The sequence below is a fragment of the Mesoplodon mirus genome (assembly GCF_964341445.2).
Source record: "Mesoplodon mirus genome assembly, chromosome: 8".
NCBI lineage: Eukaryota > Metazoa > Chordata > Mammalia > Artiodactyla > Ziphiidae > Mesoplodon > Mesoplodon mirus.
The window spans coordinates 33,534,314-33,550,934 of NC_138984.1; the positions used below are offsets into that span (position 1 = coordinate 33,534,314).

Sequence of the window (16,621 nt, forward strand, 5' to 3'; positions counted from 1 at the left end):
TGAGATTTCATACATTATTAAGCAGATGTGAAAACTATACAATTTAAGATTTTAAGTTGGATATCCTAATCTATGTAGGGTACAGCAAACTTTTCAAATATAAAACCCCAAACCCCAGGGACTTCCCTGATGGCCCAGTGATAGAATCTGCCTTCCAATGCAGAGGACACAGGTTTGATCACTGGTCGGGGAACTAAGATCCCACATGTCCCAGGGCAAGCAATGACAGAGCCCACACGCTCTAGAGTCCACATGTCACAACCACTGAGCCTACATGCTCTAGAGCCTGCACAGCACAACTAGAGAGAAGCCCACATGTCGCGACGAAGAGCCCGCGTGCTGCAAGAAAGATTCCGCATGCCACAACTAAGACCCAATGCAGCCAAATAAATAAATAAATATATATTTTTTAAAACCCCGAAAAACACCAATCGTGAATAAAAATGTTGATAAGGCTGATAACTAACTTCTTCTAAATGATGGTAAAAGGAAAATCACAGTTTGAGAAACATTATTTTATAAATCATAAAACAAATAATTAATATGTAGAATATAAAGAACCATAAATGATTTAAAAATAAAAATAAAAACTAACTACCAAACAGAAATATTTACCAAACAGATATTTACCAAACAGAAAATATTTACCAAACAGAAAAATGGGCAAAGACTATGAACAGGCAATTCAGAAAGGAAACAAAAGGATATTAAATAAACAATAAAAAGATGCTCAACTTCACTAGTAAACAGGGAAATGCAAATTGAAACAATACTAAGGACTTCGCTGGTGGCACACTGGTTAAGAGTCCACCTGCCAATGCAGGGGACACGGGTTCGAGTCCTGGTCCGGGAAGATCCCACATGCCACGGAGAAACTAAGCCCGTGCGCCACAACTACTGAGCCTGCACTGAGCGTGCGCCACAACTACTGAGCCTCTACTTTGATATGCATATGAAAATTCCCATAGCATAAAGATTTTTTAAAATCTGACAATGTTAAATCATAGCATGAATGTGGGAAAGGGAAATTTTCATACATTCCTCAAAGGACTAAAAATTGATACAGGTTGTCAATCCCTCACGTATGATTCTCATATTTAAAAAGCATGGAAAACAAAATTTTTTGGAATACATTTGGCTGCAAAACCTGACCTGAACTTTATGAGGCTATTTATAGTCTTTATTCCTTTTAGTGTGGCTATGCATAATGAATTACTGTGTTTGATTATGTGATATTGTCTATAGAATACTTGCTAGGAGTATTCTGTAATATTACCATACTACAGTCCAAAAATACAGAATTCTGAAATACATTTGGGAAAAAAATGTTTAGAGATTTTGGACCTGAACACCACCTTAGAGAGCAACTCGAGATAATCTTGTAAAGTAATTCCACTTTAATGCACACACTCTAGTAAACCACTTACAACTTTCCAACAGAAAACATGTATCACAGAGGTTAGACCATAGAATTCTTTGTAATATTGAAAAATTGGAAACAACCTAAATGATCATTAGTAGAAAAATAACTGCAGTTTGGGCATATGCTGGAATGACCAAATTTAAGTAACAGATTATTATATAATGTTAAATTATATAATAATTAAATTGGGTTAACTAGAATTTATAATTATCAATATGGATAGATTTCAAAAATAAGAATGAGTGGGCCTCCCTGGTGGCGCAGTGGTTGAGAGTCCGCCTGCCGATGCAGGGGATACGGGTTCGTGCCCCGGTCTGGGAGGATCCCATATGCCGCGGAGCGGCTGGGCCCGTGAGCCATGGCCGCTGGGCCTGCGCGTCCGGAGCCTGTGCTCCGCAACGGGAGAGGCCACAACAGTGAGAGGCCCGCATACCGCAAAAAAAAAAAAAAAAAAAAAAAAAAAGAATGAGTGAAAAGTTTACCTAATAATATAGTTTATTACTTACATAAACTTTAAAATGTTCAAAACAATAAAATATATTATTATAAATACAAACATGTATGATAAAGTATAAAAATACACACCAAATTCATGTAGTAGCTGCCTGAGGGGAGTTAAGGGATTTGAACTGGGGAGGAGAATAAAACCTGGGCAGAAGGGGTTACATTTATCTCAGCTTCCTCTAAGTAGTTCTCTTTACCCTCAGAGGTCCAGGATGAGGCTGCAACTCTTCTAGTGGAATCAATGCCCCCATATTTCTGAAATAAATCACTTATTCTTAGGTTCTCTGGGGTCTGACTAGTCCTAGGGTGACTCTCTGGGAATTGTTTGAAACTCTACTGCTTTAGTAAACACTAGCCCAGTGTTTGAGAATGCTATATGTAACATACCTGATACTTGAGAACCCTAATATTAGAATTCTATATAATAACTCCAGATTGTATACCAGTTCTATACAGTAACTCCTGAGTTATACACTATATAAAATGGACACCGATTTTTTTTCCAAAAGACAAATCAAGAGAGAAGGAGAGACTATCAGGATTGGATGGAAAAAAAAAAAACACCAACCAGCTATACATATTTAAAATAATAAAACTGCTCTATGGTTTGATCTTTATTAAATAGGTCTACCCAGAATTTAAATATTTTTTACTTTCTATTTTCAGTATGAAGTATTATTTATTTACCCTAATATACTAAAATACAATTTTACAACATAAAATAATTGGTTATATTTACTATAAGTTTTCTTTTTAGTTTAATATGCATTTTTACCAATTAACAGTCAGTTGTCATCTACCAAAATGAAAATGTTATCACCTTAGGAAAACCACTTTTTCACAACGGATCATGGCTCTTGCTGAACTTTTTAAAATAAATCTTTAAAAAAGTACCTGCATTGACAAATGGGATTCCATCATATGGGACATACTGGGATTTCCACATCAAACGTGTAGCTGGCTTGGCTGGGCTTGGAGATTGGCGGGTCCCCCAAACACTCTGTGTTTGCTGCTTGTGAAATGTTAGGACACTTTCTAATTCAGTCTCACTTACACAGTAGCCACGGTATGAATCTCCAATTTTCTGCATGTAGAAATTCACACACATATCACTCATTCAGATATACATGTCTTACTTCCATTTTATGGTTCCATTCTTGTTCTTTATTCTTTAGCTCCCAATTTTAACTTCCACCTTGCTAATATATTTTTAAGTATGTTTGTAAGCTGTCTTAAATTCTTCCTGAAATAAGGTAAGGTATAAACAAATCATGTAAATAAATTGATATTATCTATCCACAACCTTGTGAGTATCCCTCAACTAGAAGAAAAGCTTTTTCTATACCCAGAGAAATTTTTAAACTGTGATCTCTTAAACTGAAATGCATTTAGACCTAGAATTGATTCCATGTATGTTTCTCCCTTATAGGGAATAAGAGCAGAGATGTGGAATAGAAATCTTTTTCCTCCTAATTAGACTAAATATTTCACCTGGCAATAATACATTTAACAAAAGGAAGGTATCAACATACTGATGTAGGTATACTTTGAGCCACAATAAAAAGAGATATTCTGATTCCAAACAATACATTATCTACAATTTCCCCTAAAAATAATGAAAATGCCTATGCTTATGAATTTTCTTCTAGCCTAGATATTTCCTCATCAAAATATCCCTACAAATAAAAGTAGGAACATAAAGTCTAGCTATAGCATTTTTTTACAAATAAAATGAATACAGCATATAATGTTGTTAATGAAAGGAAAAATTCAGAATTAGTACAATGCAGTCAGGCCCATATCAGGAGATAAAAGTTTAATGCAGTATTGAAATTTGTCCAACTAAGAGATTTTGGTCAAATCTAAAAAATGCCTATAAGAAAAACACCTTTAAATGGAAATTCAAAAAGTAAAAAGGACTACTAAACAATATTTTTAAGCAAAATGCAGAAAATATTTCTTCAGTCATTAACCAAAAATGTTTTTCACTATTGATATAGCTTGGAGAAAAAGAATCCTTCAATCTTTGATATAATTCAGGCTGTTCAACAGTTTTAACTAATTTCTTACAAGATATATGATGTTAGATAAGCTACACAATGTACTATGGTGTAAAATGAATTAATTTGGTCACATAATTGCTAATGCTTTAATGTCCATAGCATTTCATGAAGTTTATAATAATGATTTTAAAAACCCTCATCAAACGACAAGAATAGTACCTTTAGGAAACCACTGAAAAACTATGACTAACAAAAAGTGTGAAGGGAAAAAAATCTTACTGTCTATATATACATACGTATATAACACTTAGAAGAGCAACAACAGTGATAATGTCCTAACAAATGTAATATATCATTAGACTTCATGATTAGAAATTTTCTCAAAATATTAAAACTCAAGTAATGTTTTTCCCTGCCATATTTTAAGATTTGTTTAAAACAACGAAGCATTTTAATAATTAAATACTCATTACCATGTACGGTTTATATGTAGAAGCGCATGGTCCTTTTCCTCAAAAAGTGTATAGTCTAAAAGGTATGTAATAGTGAACAACCCAAGCTAGCAAATAATTAAGAATGGTAATGGTAATAATTATCAAAGAATTTTAAGAGATAAATAGGGACTTCCCCAATGGTGCAGTGGATAAGACTCCGCGCTCCCAATGCAGGGGGCCCCAGGTTCGATCCCTCGTTGGAGAACTAGGTCCCACATGCATGCTGCAACTAAGAGTTCGCATGTCACAATTAAGGAGCCCGTGAGCTGAAACTAAGGAGCCTGCCTGCCACAACAAAGAGACAGCACAACCAAATAAATACATAAATAATTTTTTTTTTTTTTTTGCAGTACGCGGGCCTCTCACTGTTGCCTCTCCCGTTGCGGAGCACAGGCTCTGGACGCGCAGCCTCAGTGGCCATGGCTCATGGGCCCAGCCGCTCCGTGGCATGTGGGATCTTCCCGGACCGGGGCACGAACCCATGTCCCCTGCATCGGCAGGCACTCTCAACCACTGCGCCACCAGGGAAGCCCCATAAATAAAATTTTAAGAGATAAATAGGTAAAAGATAAAGTAATCATTAGACTATTACAGAAAAGACATATAGGACTTGCATTGGGATTTGAAGAATAATAGTTAGAAAGGTAAGTAGAAGAAAAAATAACATATTAGGAAATAGAAATAAACACAAGTGAAGGAGGAGATAAAGGAAGATTCTGAAGTGTGTGTACCAAGTAGGAAGACTTGGCTAACACAAATGAAAGATGAATTGGAGAAAAGCAGGAAATAAAAAAGGATAAATAAGGTGATACCTGATTATAGAAGACCTTGAAAGCTAGTAACAAGTGCTAAATGATGTGGAAAAATAACACTGAGCTTATTGGGCAGTGAGAAAAGACAATGAAAGTAATATTTAAAGATAAGTAGTTTTAGAAAACCATACAGCAAAGACTAGAAATGGAAGAGTCAAAGAGATTAATGGGAAAGCTGTTACCATGATTGAGTTCAAGATAACAAAGGTCTGTGGGAAAAGCTCCCTTTAAACCACTTTAAAGAAAAAAACTAAAAGAATCAGGTGACTATCTGAATATGGGAAAGGAAGAAATTAGTCTAAAACTTTGTATCTAAGGGGATGGTATTTGTTATTACATAGACAAGGAATTTAGGAAGTAGAGCTAGTTGTGGTATGGCGGATAGTTTCTCTTTAGATATGGTGAATTTGAGGTGAAATCTAAATAAAGCTTCAAGTAGCTAGAGATCTGGGACAAAAGCAAGGGCAGAATTAAAGAACTGGTGATAGAGATTTGGGAATCATTTTTATAAAACTGAGAATTGAAAGTCAACAAAGCTGTTAAGCTCTACAAGGGATAAAATGTAGAGAAATAAGACAAGGTCAAACGGTGAACCTTGAAGAATTTCCACTGAGAATATGAAAAGAAATAAATGCCAGGCAAAGAAAGAGAAGGAATGATTAAAGGATAAAAAGTAGAGAAACATGATAGTGAAGTTTTATGGAAGACAAGGGAAAAAAGTTGTAAGAGAAGAAATGAAATGACAGTGAAGTGTGAAGGGATTTATAAGATCTCTGCTTTAACAGAGCTTACAAGCTCTAAGGAATAAAAGAGTTAGCACAAACATGAACAAAATATTACAGATACAGCTTCTATTAGTTGTACTCAAAAGTGGACATTTTGGGATGAATTGTAGTTATAATCAGCTAAGTGAATCTACATAAGGATTATTTTTTAACTCACCTCACAGCTCCTAAGACGACAGGCCCATATAGGTGTGTTAGAAGAAAGTGGCTGGAGTGGAGCCAAAAAGGGTTCTTCAAGTATTCTGGGATGGGGGGTATATATAAATATATATTACAAGTTACACACACACACACACACACACACACACACACACACACACAGCATTCAGTTGCTTTATCCTCTTAGCCAGTCAAAGACAATACTGAGGTCATCGATTAGAAATTGTAATAATAATGACAGATTGGTCTGATGGATGTAATTACACTTTTTAAAATCATTACTATTTTATCAATTGCTAAAGCAAAAGTCTAACTTTGTTCTTCCAAATACCTGTAGTTTCAACAAATTCAAGTGTTTTACATCTTTCTCAGAGCTTATTTTGTATTCTTCTCACGTAATTATTTTTCATTTAACAAAAAATGAGCAAATAAACCATCTTCAGGTGGACTTATTAACAGTAACAAGATATTACATCAAGTTCTAAAGTTAAATGTCACAAATATTATGTTACCTTTAAAATATTTTCATAGAACAATTAAAATATAAGTAATACAAAACCCATGTCTGTATTTCCCTAAATTATTATAAACAGTGTTATTTTTAGGCAAAAATAAAAGCTGAAATAGACATTAACAAAAAACATTTTAAACACTTTACCACAGAGGAATTAAATGCATAAAATTGTGATGAACCATTAAAAATTATAGGACCTAGAATGGATATTTCTTTTTTTAAAAAACTCTATTAGTGCCAGATGTTTACAAATTGCTTCAAAAGATAACAGGCAAATGTCACTGAGGAAAAGTAGCATGTTGGCCTTTTATAGATTCTAAAGTAGCTCCTTTATTGCCAAGATATTATTAAAATGATTAAGGATGTATTTGATGATGGTTTATTCTATTTTCTGAATTTCTGATCTTCTCTATAGTCAGCCAGCTTTAAATGTGATAATGTAAAAAGAGATTTCCATGGTGATATCCAAAGATGAGCTCCTCTTTCTCATTGACTCACCTGGTCACTGTCTTTTTGGGCAATGTGAGGGATGCTTGTGGATGAAGAATGTAACTACTGTTATTGTCTGCTAGAGAATCCACTCTTACAGTTGGTAAGTTTCTGTCACTGGGTTTCTCTTCAGAGACATCTTAACAATAAGAACAAGAACAAAGCAACATCAATATCTTGAATAAGACCATGAGAATGTAATGAACTGGAACTAATACATTTGAAATAGGAAAGATACACTCTGAAGCTAAAGATAATAAAACTTATACTTTATTGAGAATTTCTCTGATAAACTTGTTTACTTTTAAACTGTAATACTGACCACTGAAGTTTTGTAACTAAGTTTTGGAACTTATATTGAACAGTTAGGATATAAAAGTGGTAGAAGTAATTGTTACATTAATAGTATCACAATATAATAGGAAAATGGAAAACGAATTCCTTTTATTTTCTATACCACGTTTGTAATGTTTTCTGCAAACTATGTTTTTTTCCTTAAGTTGTAACAACTGTTACCAAAGACAAAGAATCATAACACTAAAGTAAGAATATTTGCTGTAAAGCATTATCTATGAAAAAACGACAACAGTGTGGCTATGATGTTAGAAAAGAGATTCAAATAGATGGAAAAGGAAGGGAAGAAAAAGGAAAAGAACTAATAGGGATATTATCAAATAGGTAGAAAAAGAATAAAATAAAAAGAAATAGGGGGACTTCCCTGGTGGTGCAGTGGTTAAGAATCTGCCTGCCAATGCAGGGGACATGGGTTCGAGCCCTGGTCCAGGAAGATCCCACATGCCGCGGGACAACTAAGCCCATGTGCCACAACTACTGAGCCCACATGCCACAACTCCTGAAGCCCACACACCTAGAGCCCATGCTCTGCAACAAAAGAAGCCACCGCAATGAGAAGCCCGCACACCACAACAAAGAGTAGCCCCCGCTTGCTGCAACTAGAGAAAGCCCACGTGCAGCAACAAAGACCCAACACAGACAAAAATAAAAAATAAATAAATACGGACTTCCCTGGTGGCACAGAGGTTAAGAATCTGCCTGCCAATGCAGGGGACATGGGTTCGAACCCTGGTCCGGGAAGATCCCACATGCCGCAGAGCAACTAAGGCTGTGCTCTAGAGCCCATGAGCCACAACTACTGAGCCCACAAGCCTAGAGCCCATGTTCCGCAACAAGAGAAGCCACCACAATGAGAAGCCCGCACACCACAACGAAGAGCAGCCCCCGCTCGCCACAACTAGAGAAAGCCCATGCACAGCAATGAAGACCCAATACAGCCAAAAAATAAATAAATAAGATAAATTAAAATAAATAAATAAATATATTTTTAAAAATGAGGAGCATGATTCTTTCTGAACCTGAAGGAACAAAGAGGAAAACAGCAAAGAGGATGAGAAGAATAGTTAAAAAAAAAAAAGTGTCACATATCAAACAACAACATTGATAAAAATATAAAATAAAAATTTCTCCAGTAGCTATTAGCACTATATTCTTGTTATTGTTGCTGTCATTATTACTGTTATTAAAATTAAGAAGAATTTATTTTATGCTCACTGGTCATTTGGGAGGAAGCAAGAGTCAACCAGCTTCACAGAATTCCAAAATGAAATAGACAGCTAACCTAGACAGGAGTTGAAAAATGAACTTGAAATTTATTTGGGCTAAGAAACTGTTTCTAATCATTCAGTTCACAATCTCACCCAAAGAGATCAATTTAAGCACTGACTTTCATGAGGTGATTTTCTGAATATACGTTTGTTCTTTAAAACATTCTTAAATCCCCTATATCCCATGATTACTCACCCTGAGGACTATTCATATCCACAAGCTGCCCCTGAGGTACAATCACTTGTGTCGTTCCTGTCTGGGTAGATGGAATTACACGCAGCACCTGTCCATTTTCTGATGGGCTGGCAACAATCATCTTGGAAGCATTTTAAAAAAATCAAATGCGTAAGTCTACAATGATTCAAAAGAATCATTACTTAAAAAATTATTAGACATGCCTATCTCTACAGCAGATACTATGATTTTCTTCGCTTTATAGATGAAAACACTGAGGTACCTAAAATTTTTTTCCCAAAGTCTCACAATAGATAAGTGGTAAAGCTAGGATTCAAAACAGGCAGTTTGATCCTATGTCCTATGATCTTAACCACCTATGGTCTTAATCATTACATGGACGTGAGGTCTAATTACTTAGTAACCTGAACAAGTAAGTCTCTGACTAGACTAAATATATTTACTTTTTTCTACTTACTGTATTATCCACACATTTGACCTATTTGTGTGATAATCACTGGTCTCATATTTTAAGTCATTTTCATTTAAAAACAGTAACTTACATGTCTAATTAAACAGGATTTATTTTTATATCTCTGCATTTTTATATATCCTGTCTTGGTCTATAAGAAATACTACAGAAAAAGTCTGAAAACATAGGGGAATTGTATATTTATTATTTCCTTTGCTGTTTTTGTTTTTTTTCAGTTTAACAAATGAACTCCTTGCCTCAAATTTAGAGGAATGTCAACTAAGAAAGTGTCTAAAGTTGAAGAAAAACATTTTGAGCCTATCATTTAAAAATATAACTAATATATTATTTAAAATTAAGTTTATCCTATATTTGCAGACTTTCTGGATACCTTATAAACTTTATTACCTAAAAACTACTCTTCTACTAACAGTTTTACTGTTTTACCTGAAATCCCCTGTCCTCAGTTTTCCCTAGGGCAAATAACTGTCCTTGATCATTCCAACCCACTTTCTCAAACTTCCCTTTTGCTATGTAAAACATGAAAACTTTGCTGATGGCCTGATAGAGATGGCATCACTTTTAGAGAAGGTCATTTGAAAAACTTTAAATTTGGAAAGAAAAAAACCCTTAAATCTCAACAAAACAGAAAGCTTTAAATATAATCATAAACATTTCCCAGAAATTAAGAGTAGAAATTTTTTCCTTCCCTCAGTGTTTGTCAAGTTTCTTGAGATAAAAATATCTTGCCATATCTCTTATACCTCTTATTACTTCAGCATGAAAATCAACTGTAAACTCTGAGGATGATAATTCCTTTTCATTTGTGGAGTTAATACTAAGCGGCAGGACTTTACATGCATTGGGTTGGCCAAAAGGTTCGTTTGTTTTTTTCTGTAAGATGGCTCTAGTAGCACTTAGTTGACTTTAACTTCATTCAAAACAATTCTGTTAGATTTTATGTGACAGCTGTCATATCAGTGTGCATTTAAAAAAAGACTGATCAAAATTGGTGAATTTTTTTATAGATGTTTATTAGCATCATACTTTTTAATTTTTTTTGGTTGCACTGGGTTCTAGTTGCTGCAGGTGGGCTCCTTAGTTGCAGCATGTGGGCTCCTCAGTTGTAGCCAGTGGGCTCCTTAGTTGCAGAATGTGAACTCTTAGTTGCTTCATGCATGTGGGATCTAGTTCCCTGACCAGGGATGGAACCCAGGCCCCCTGCAATGGGATCTTGGAGTCTTAACTGCTGCGCCGCCAGGGAAGTCCCAAAATTGGTGAATTTTTGTGTAGCCATTTTAATACTGAAGATGGAAGAAAAAAAACATTTTTGGCATATTATGCGCTTTATTATTTCAAGAAAGGTAAAAATGCAACTGAAATGCAAAAGAGACTTGTGCAGTGGCATGGAGAAGGCGGTGTCTGATTGAACGCATCAAAAGTGGTTTGCGAAGTTTCGCGCTGGAGATTTCTCGCTGGATGATGCTCCATGGTCAGGGAGACCAGTTGAAGTTGATAGCAATCAAATCGAGACATTGAGAATAATCAATGTTATACCATGCAGGAGATAGCCGACATACTCATAATATCCAAATCAAGCACTGAAAATCATTTGCGCCAGCTTGGTTATGTGAATCGCTTTGATGTTTGGGTTCCACATAAGTTAAGCGAAAAAAACCTTCTTGACCGTATTCCCGCATGCGCTACTTAAACGTAATGAAAACATTCCATTTTTAAAACAAATTGTGACGGGCGATGAAAAGTGGATACTGTACAATAATGTGGAACGGAAGAGACTGTGGGGCCAGCAAAATGAACCAACACCAACCACATCAAAGGCCGGTCTTCATCCAAAGAAGGTGAGGTTGTCTATATGGTGGGATTGGAAGGGAGTCCTCTATTATGAGCTCCTTCTGGAAAACCAAATGATTAATTCCAACAAGTACTGCTCCCAGTTAGACCAACTGAAAGCAGCACCCGACGAAAAGCATCCGGAATTAGTCAACAGAAAATGCATAATCTTCCATCAAGATAACGCAAGGCCGCATGTTTCTTTGATGACCAGGCAAAAACTGTTACAGCTTAGCTGGGAAGTTCTAATTCATCCACCATATTCACCAGACATTGCACCTTCGGATTTCCATTTATTTAGATCTTTACAAAATTCTCTTAATGGAAAAAAATTTCAATTCCCTGGAAGACTTTAAAAGGCACCTACAAGAGTTCTTTGCTCAAAAAGATAAAAAGTTTTGGGAAGATGGAATTATGAAGTTGCCTGAAAAATGGCAGAAAGTAGTGGAACAAAAGGGTGAATACATTGTTGAATAAAGTTCTTGGTGAAAATGAAAAATGTGTCTTTTATTTTTACTTAAAAACCAAAGGCACTTTTTGGCCAACCCAATATTACGTTATTTAATCTTCATGACATGTATACGAACTATATACATTTTATACATGAGGAAATTGCAACACAGTGGTTACAAAACTCACGCAAGGTAACTCAGAGCTATATAGTCCTGAGCTGAAATTCAAACCCAAGCAGTCTGACTCCTTTTAACCACTACTCTGTACTGTCTCCCAATATCTGATTATGTTACTTAACCTAAAAAAAGACAAAAATAAAACAATATGAAAACCCTACTGGACTTTAAAAGGCAATAGTAATAATACTGTTGTTAATTCTTTACTCCCTGTAAATGAGATTAAATATGTGTGAAAATTTTTCATTCATTCTTAGAAAATAAGAGTGCTGTGGTTATTTTTAAATCCAAATAAAACACATATAATAAACTTATAATTTATTCAATCATATGAAAATTTCATAATTAAGACTGATCTGTGGAATATCCCCTTAATTTTGAAACTGTTTCCCAGGCACAGTAGAAAAGAGTCTCCTCCATTTTCTGTTTCCTTAGCTTATTCCACCTGTTACCTAAAAAACTATTTTTAATTCATATAATTTGACAATGGTGATGATAATACTACTTTTTCTATTACCAAAAAAAGTAATTATCTTTAATCTTTGCTATGAAAATAAACATAGTTTTGAAGAGTCATCTGCTGCAATACATTTTCTTTGAGGCCGACCATGAAAATCATCAGAAAATCTTGGCTGACGAGTAGTTTTATATTTACTGGGCTCTTTGTGTACAATATTTCTAGTAAATGAAAAATATCATCCCTGCTTCACTCCAAAACCTCCTCTCATCCACTGCAGATTCACCCACTACAGAATCTTTACTAGTTCCGTGAAAGCTTCTATGTGAAAAAAAATCATACTTCAAAAAAAAAAAAAAAGTCATTTTTTACAAACAGCTCCACTTGGTGGAGACTTTGCTAATGGGAAGACTATCTATATATGGAGGCTGGGGGTATATGGGAACTCTCTGTATTTTCTTCTCATTTTGCTGTGAACCTAAAACTGCTCTTTAAATTAAAGTCTATTAAAATAAACAAAAAAGCTCCACTAAGTTTCCCAGAATATCACCACCTTCTGATCTTTGGTTCTTTGGAGAAGATAGCTTCTTACACTCCATGTTCCTTACATTTATTTTCATGCTCATGCCACATGTTTCCTATTTCACAACTTCAAGCAACCCTCTGTATCATCTCCTACCGCAAACAATGTAAAATCACCTTTATAATCACTTCAGATAGAACATTTAATACAATTACAAAGAGAATGGGAACTCGAACTTTTTTCAGACCCAGACAAATAAGCAACTTTAACATGCTTTTTAGGAAAGGTACCATGTGTAAAATGATAACCCTTCATACATTTAGACTCTTTTATCCTTCCATTAGAACACACAGACTTTCTAAATGTTCTGATAGAAACTAGAATAAATGTCAAATAAGAGGGGAAATTACAGAAGTATTTCATTTTGAACATGAAATATTAAAATGTATTGGTTCACATCTAGATTATTTGTTGCATATTAACCTCTGCTGGTGATGCAGTATGATTACAGAAGCTTACCCTAACTTTGCATTTCAGTCCTGAAGTAAGCCCAGAAATACGTTGAGCCTGAACATACACACAAAAAAGTTGTCTACAGTTAGCCACCTCTCAACCAATTACTCTCAATGCCAAAATTTAGCTGGATTATAAGGGAGCAAAAGGACATAGATTAACTCTAGAATGCTTTAGACTAGAAACAAAAACAAGAATTTTGGGTTAAATGGTTGCCTACTTAAGTATAATTTATAATTGAAGTTATGATTTTAAAAATAATTTTTATTATTGAATTAAAATTTGTTGTAGAAAATTTGGAAAACATAGGTAAACAAAGAGATACATTATTCTTCATATTATTACTGATATAAATATATTATTAGTCAGAGAGCAATTTAGAACTTTTTCTCATTAATTTTATTTGAATCAAAACCATCTATCACCACATCTATTCAACTGTGAACTTGGTCATAAATATTTTTGGCTAACAGTTTAGAGCAGAACTGTCAACTTTATGCATTGTTATTCACATGACACCTACATATCTACTTACAAAGATCAGTAAGGGTATGTCTAAATTCCATTATTCCACTGGTACTTCCATTGCTTTCTTTTTCTTCAAGAAAGCATACCAGCATGTGTCACACAAATCAGTAACTGAGATGTTGATAGAGCAAACAACGTTGAGTTCAGTCATATGTATATACAAAAAATAAATGTAAGTTATATGTAAGCTCTGGCACTTTAGCACTAGTGACAGATTATGTTACATTTCCAACGGATCTCAAAGCACCAGTAGCTGGGACGTACTGGTTTGAAGTACTCTGTAGTCTTGAAAGGAAATCTTTTTAAATCCTTATATAACTTAAAAATGAATGTCATGGAAACAGTATTTTCAAAGCAATGTAAAGCAATAGTGTCAAGAAATTAAGGTCATCTAGTAAGACTAATACATTTTGCTAAATAGCAGAAAACTGGTTATTTTAAAAACGTACTCACCATTTGCGCATTAGAATCCCCCAATGACTGAAGCTCATATTGAATAGGCTGCCCATTTTGGTCCACTAGGTGGAATTGCTCTGCAGAAAGAGTCTGTGTCTGAGTCAGGGGCCCTGGTATATTCTGTGATGTGAGTGAATTATCCACTGCAGTAGTAATGGGTAAAACTCTAGGGGAACCATCTTGTCCAAAAGAAGGCTCACTGGAGTCCATACAGCTTAGATGCTTTTGCAAAGAAAAAAAAAAAAATCACTTGAGTGTTTGTAAAATAAGTTACAATTTTTAAAAAATAGAATGTTTTTAATAAAAGATGGAGACATATTATTTTTCAGTTAATTATTCACTTTACTTTTTGCAAGGGTTATCAATTTACAGACTGATATAGACAGAAGTTCTTAAGTGAAACTGTTGATTTTTATTATATTTTATTTCAAATTGTCCATAGGAATACAATGTGAAATGATGAAATATTTATAATTCAATATGTAGATTTTTCTTTACATATAAACTTTCATGAATACATTAAAGTTCTATATAAAATTAAATATGATAGAATTATTAAAAATTCTTGAATACATTAAATATAACACTATTCCTTAAACATAAAAAATTGTCCAATTGCATGCTGCTTTCCCTTTAAATGGAAAAAAGTTCCCAGTTGAATCCCTACTTCAAATACCTGAGAATCGGTTTTTGACTCTTCGGAATCATTATGGTTGACTCTTAATGAATCAACAGACTGTTCCATGCTGGTATCATATTCAATTCCATTTTCTTCTATTATTTAATACCTGAAAGAGTTTAAATATCTGATCAACTAAAGCACTTAACATTTTAATAGAATGTTTGTCTTAAATAAATTTCTCATCTCCCCTATTGTGTTACCCTACACAATTTAGGTTAAATCATTTACACCCTATAAGATCAATAAAATGAACATTCTTGTTAAATAATTTGCAAAGGCACCAGAATAAATTCAAGACAGAGCAAAAATTAGTGCTATGTAGTTTCCTCACCCTATCCTTAATTGCACTCATGTACTGGTTTATTAAGATTGCTGCTATGTGACAGGTACTGTTGTTACACCCTTTCAAATTCTTCTAAAATTCTCATTTTACAAAGATGTAATCTAAATAAAAGCTTTTAATTTTACGAGGTGTGCCCTATCATAGCATTAGATAACTTTGAAAGAGATCTCTTGGTACAGGAGGAGATTATATACACACAACTCTTACCATAACATACAATTATACCACTTAATATTAGCATGACAAGCTTTGAAAATGAAGAAATATGTATTCTAAAAAGGTTGAGCCACTTAGGCCTAGTACAGTGGTTTTCCACTGGTGGTGATTTTGCCCCTACACATACCCCAACACCCCCTAATTGCCTGGGGATACTGGGCAATGTCTAGAAACTTTTTTGGTTGCCACAACTGGAGGGGGTACTACTGGCATCTAATGAGCAGAAGTTAAGGGAACTGCTAAACACCTTGCAACGCACAGGACAGCCCCCACATAAAGATGTTAATGGTGCTGAGGTTCAGAAACCCTGGCCTATAGTATAGTGACTAATGGATTCTGTATGATCTAAAAAGAATGATGTTTTATGACTCAAAATTGGAGTAAAGTCAAAATGAAACTGCTGAAGAACACCACTGAAAAATTTATAATATAAAATAAACTTCATAGAATCTTTTCTATGAATTCTATTCTTCATAGAATCTTTTTTAAGAACCCAACCCTATAATTTTATTTTTTGAAAGACAGCATAAATTCTTTTAAAAAATCTTTAAAATTCTATCTTTAAATTTACATGCATTAATTGAACTCTTTTTTTGATGTATAGCTCTATGAATTTTAACACAGATAACCGTCATCACAATCAGGATACACGATAATTCCCTAAACCCTAATTTACATTTATACCTGTATTTCAGACTTATTTAGTATATGTATTTGGATACACTGAAAACTTATTTTTCTGTGATGGCATCCAAACATTTATTTGTAAAATTAACCATTTCAGAAAATCTGCAAGGTTTGCTATTTCATATCTTTAAGATATAGTAAATAATTCTACTCAAATATAAATTGTAAAATGTTATAAAATCACCCTTATTTTTAATATATAACTATAAAATATCTTAAAATTGCTTCTCCTTAAAGATTTTAAATTATCACTTGTATTCTAGTTTAATGTATTACAAAAATTC

General features: G+C 34.2%; 1 protein-coding gene across 12 annotated transcripts in view; it reads right to left on the bottom strand.

The window, feature by feature from the left end:
- Nucleotides 1-16,621, bottom strand: part of CARF (calcium responsive transcription factor) — an 80,443-nt gene that overhangs the window by 50,231 nt on the left and 13,591 nt on the right. For 10 of the 12 annotated variants that reach the window (XR_014294908.1, XR_014294909.1, XR_014294910.1 and 7 more), the window contains 6 exons: nucleotides 15,086-15,197; nucleotides 14,407-14,631; nucleotides 9,002-9,122; nucleotides 7,193-7,322; nucleotides 6,179-6,263; nucleotides 2,822-3,011 (listed from right to left, as the gene is read on the bottom strand). Coding sequence is in view for 2 of the 12 variants with exons in the window: in XM_082631474.1 (XP_082487600.1) it covers nucleotides 2,822-3,011; nucleotides 6,179-6,263; nucleotides 7,193-7,322; nucleotides 9,002-9,122; nucleotides 14,407-14,631; nucleotides 15,086-15,154 (820 nt within the window). In the remaining 10 variants the exon portion in view is untranslated. Of the gene's footprint in view, nucleotides 1-2,821; nucleotides 3,012-6,178; nucleotides 6,264-7,192; nucleotides 7,323-8,752; nucleotides 8,816-9,001; nucleotides 9,123-14,406; nucleotides 14,632-15,085; nucleotides 15,198-16,621 lie in introns of those variants that run through there. The other 2 variants (XR_014294916.1, XR_014294917.1) reach the window with 2 other exon arrangements.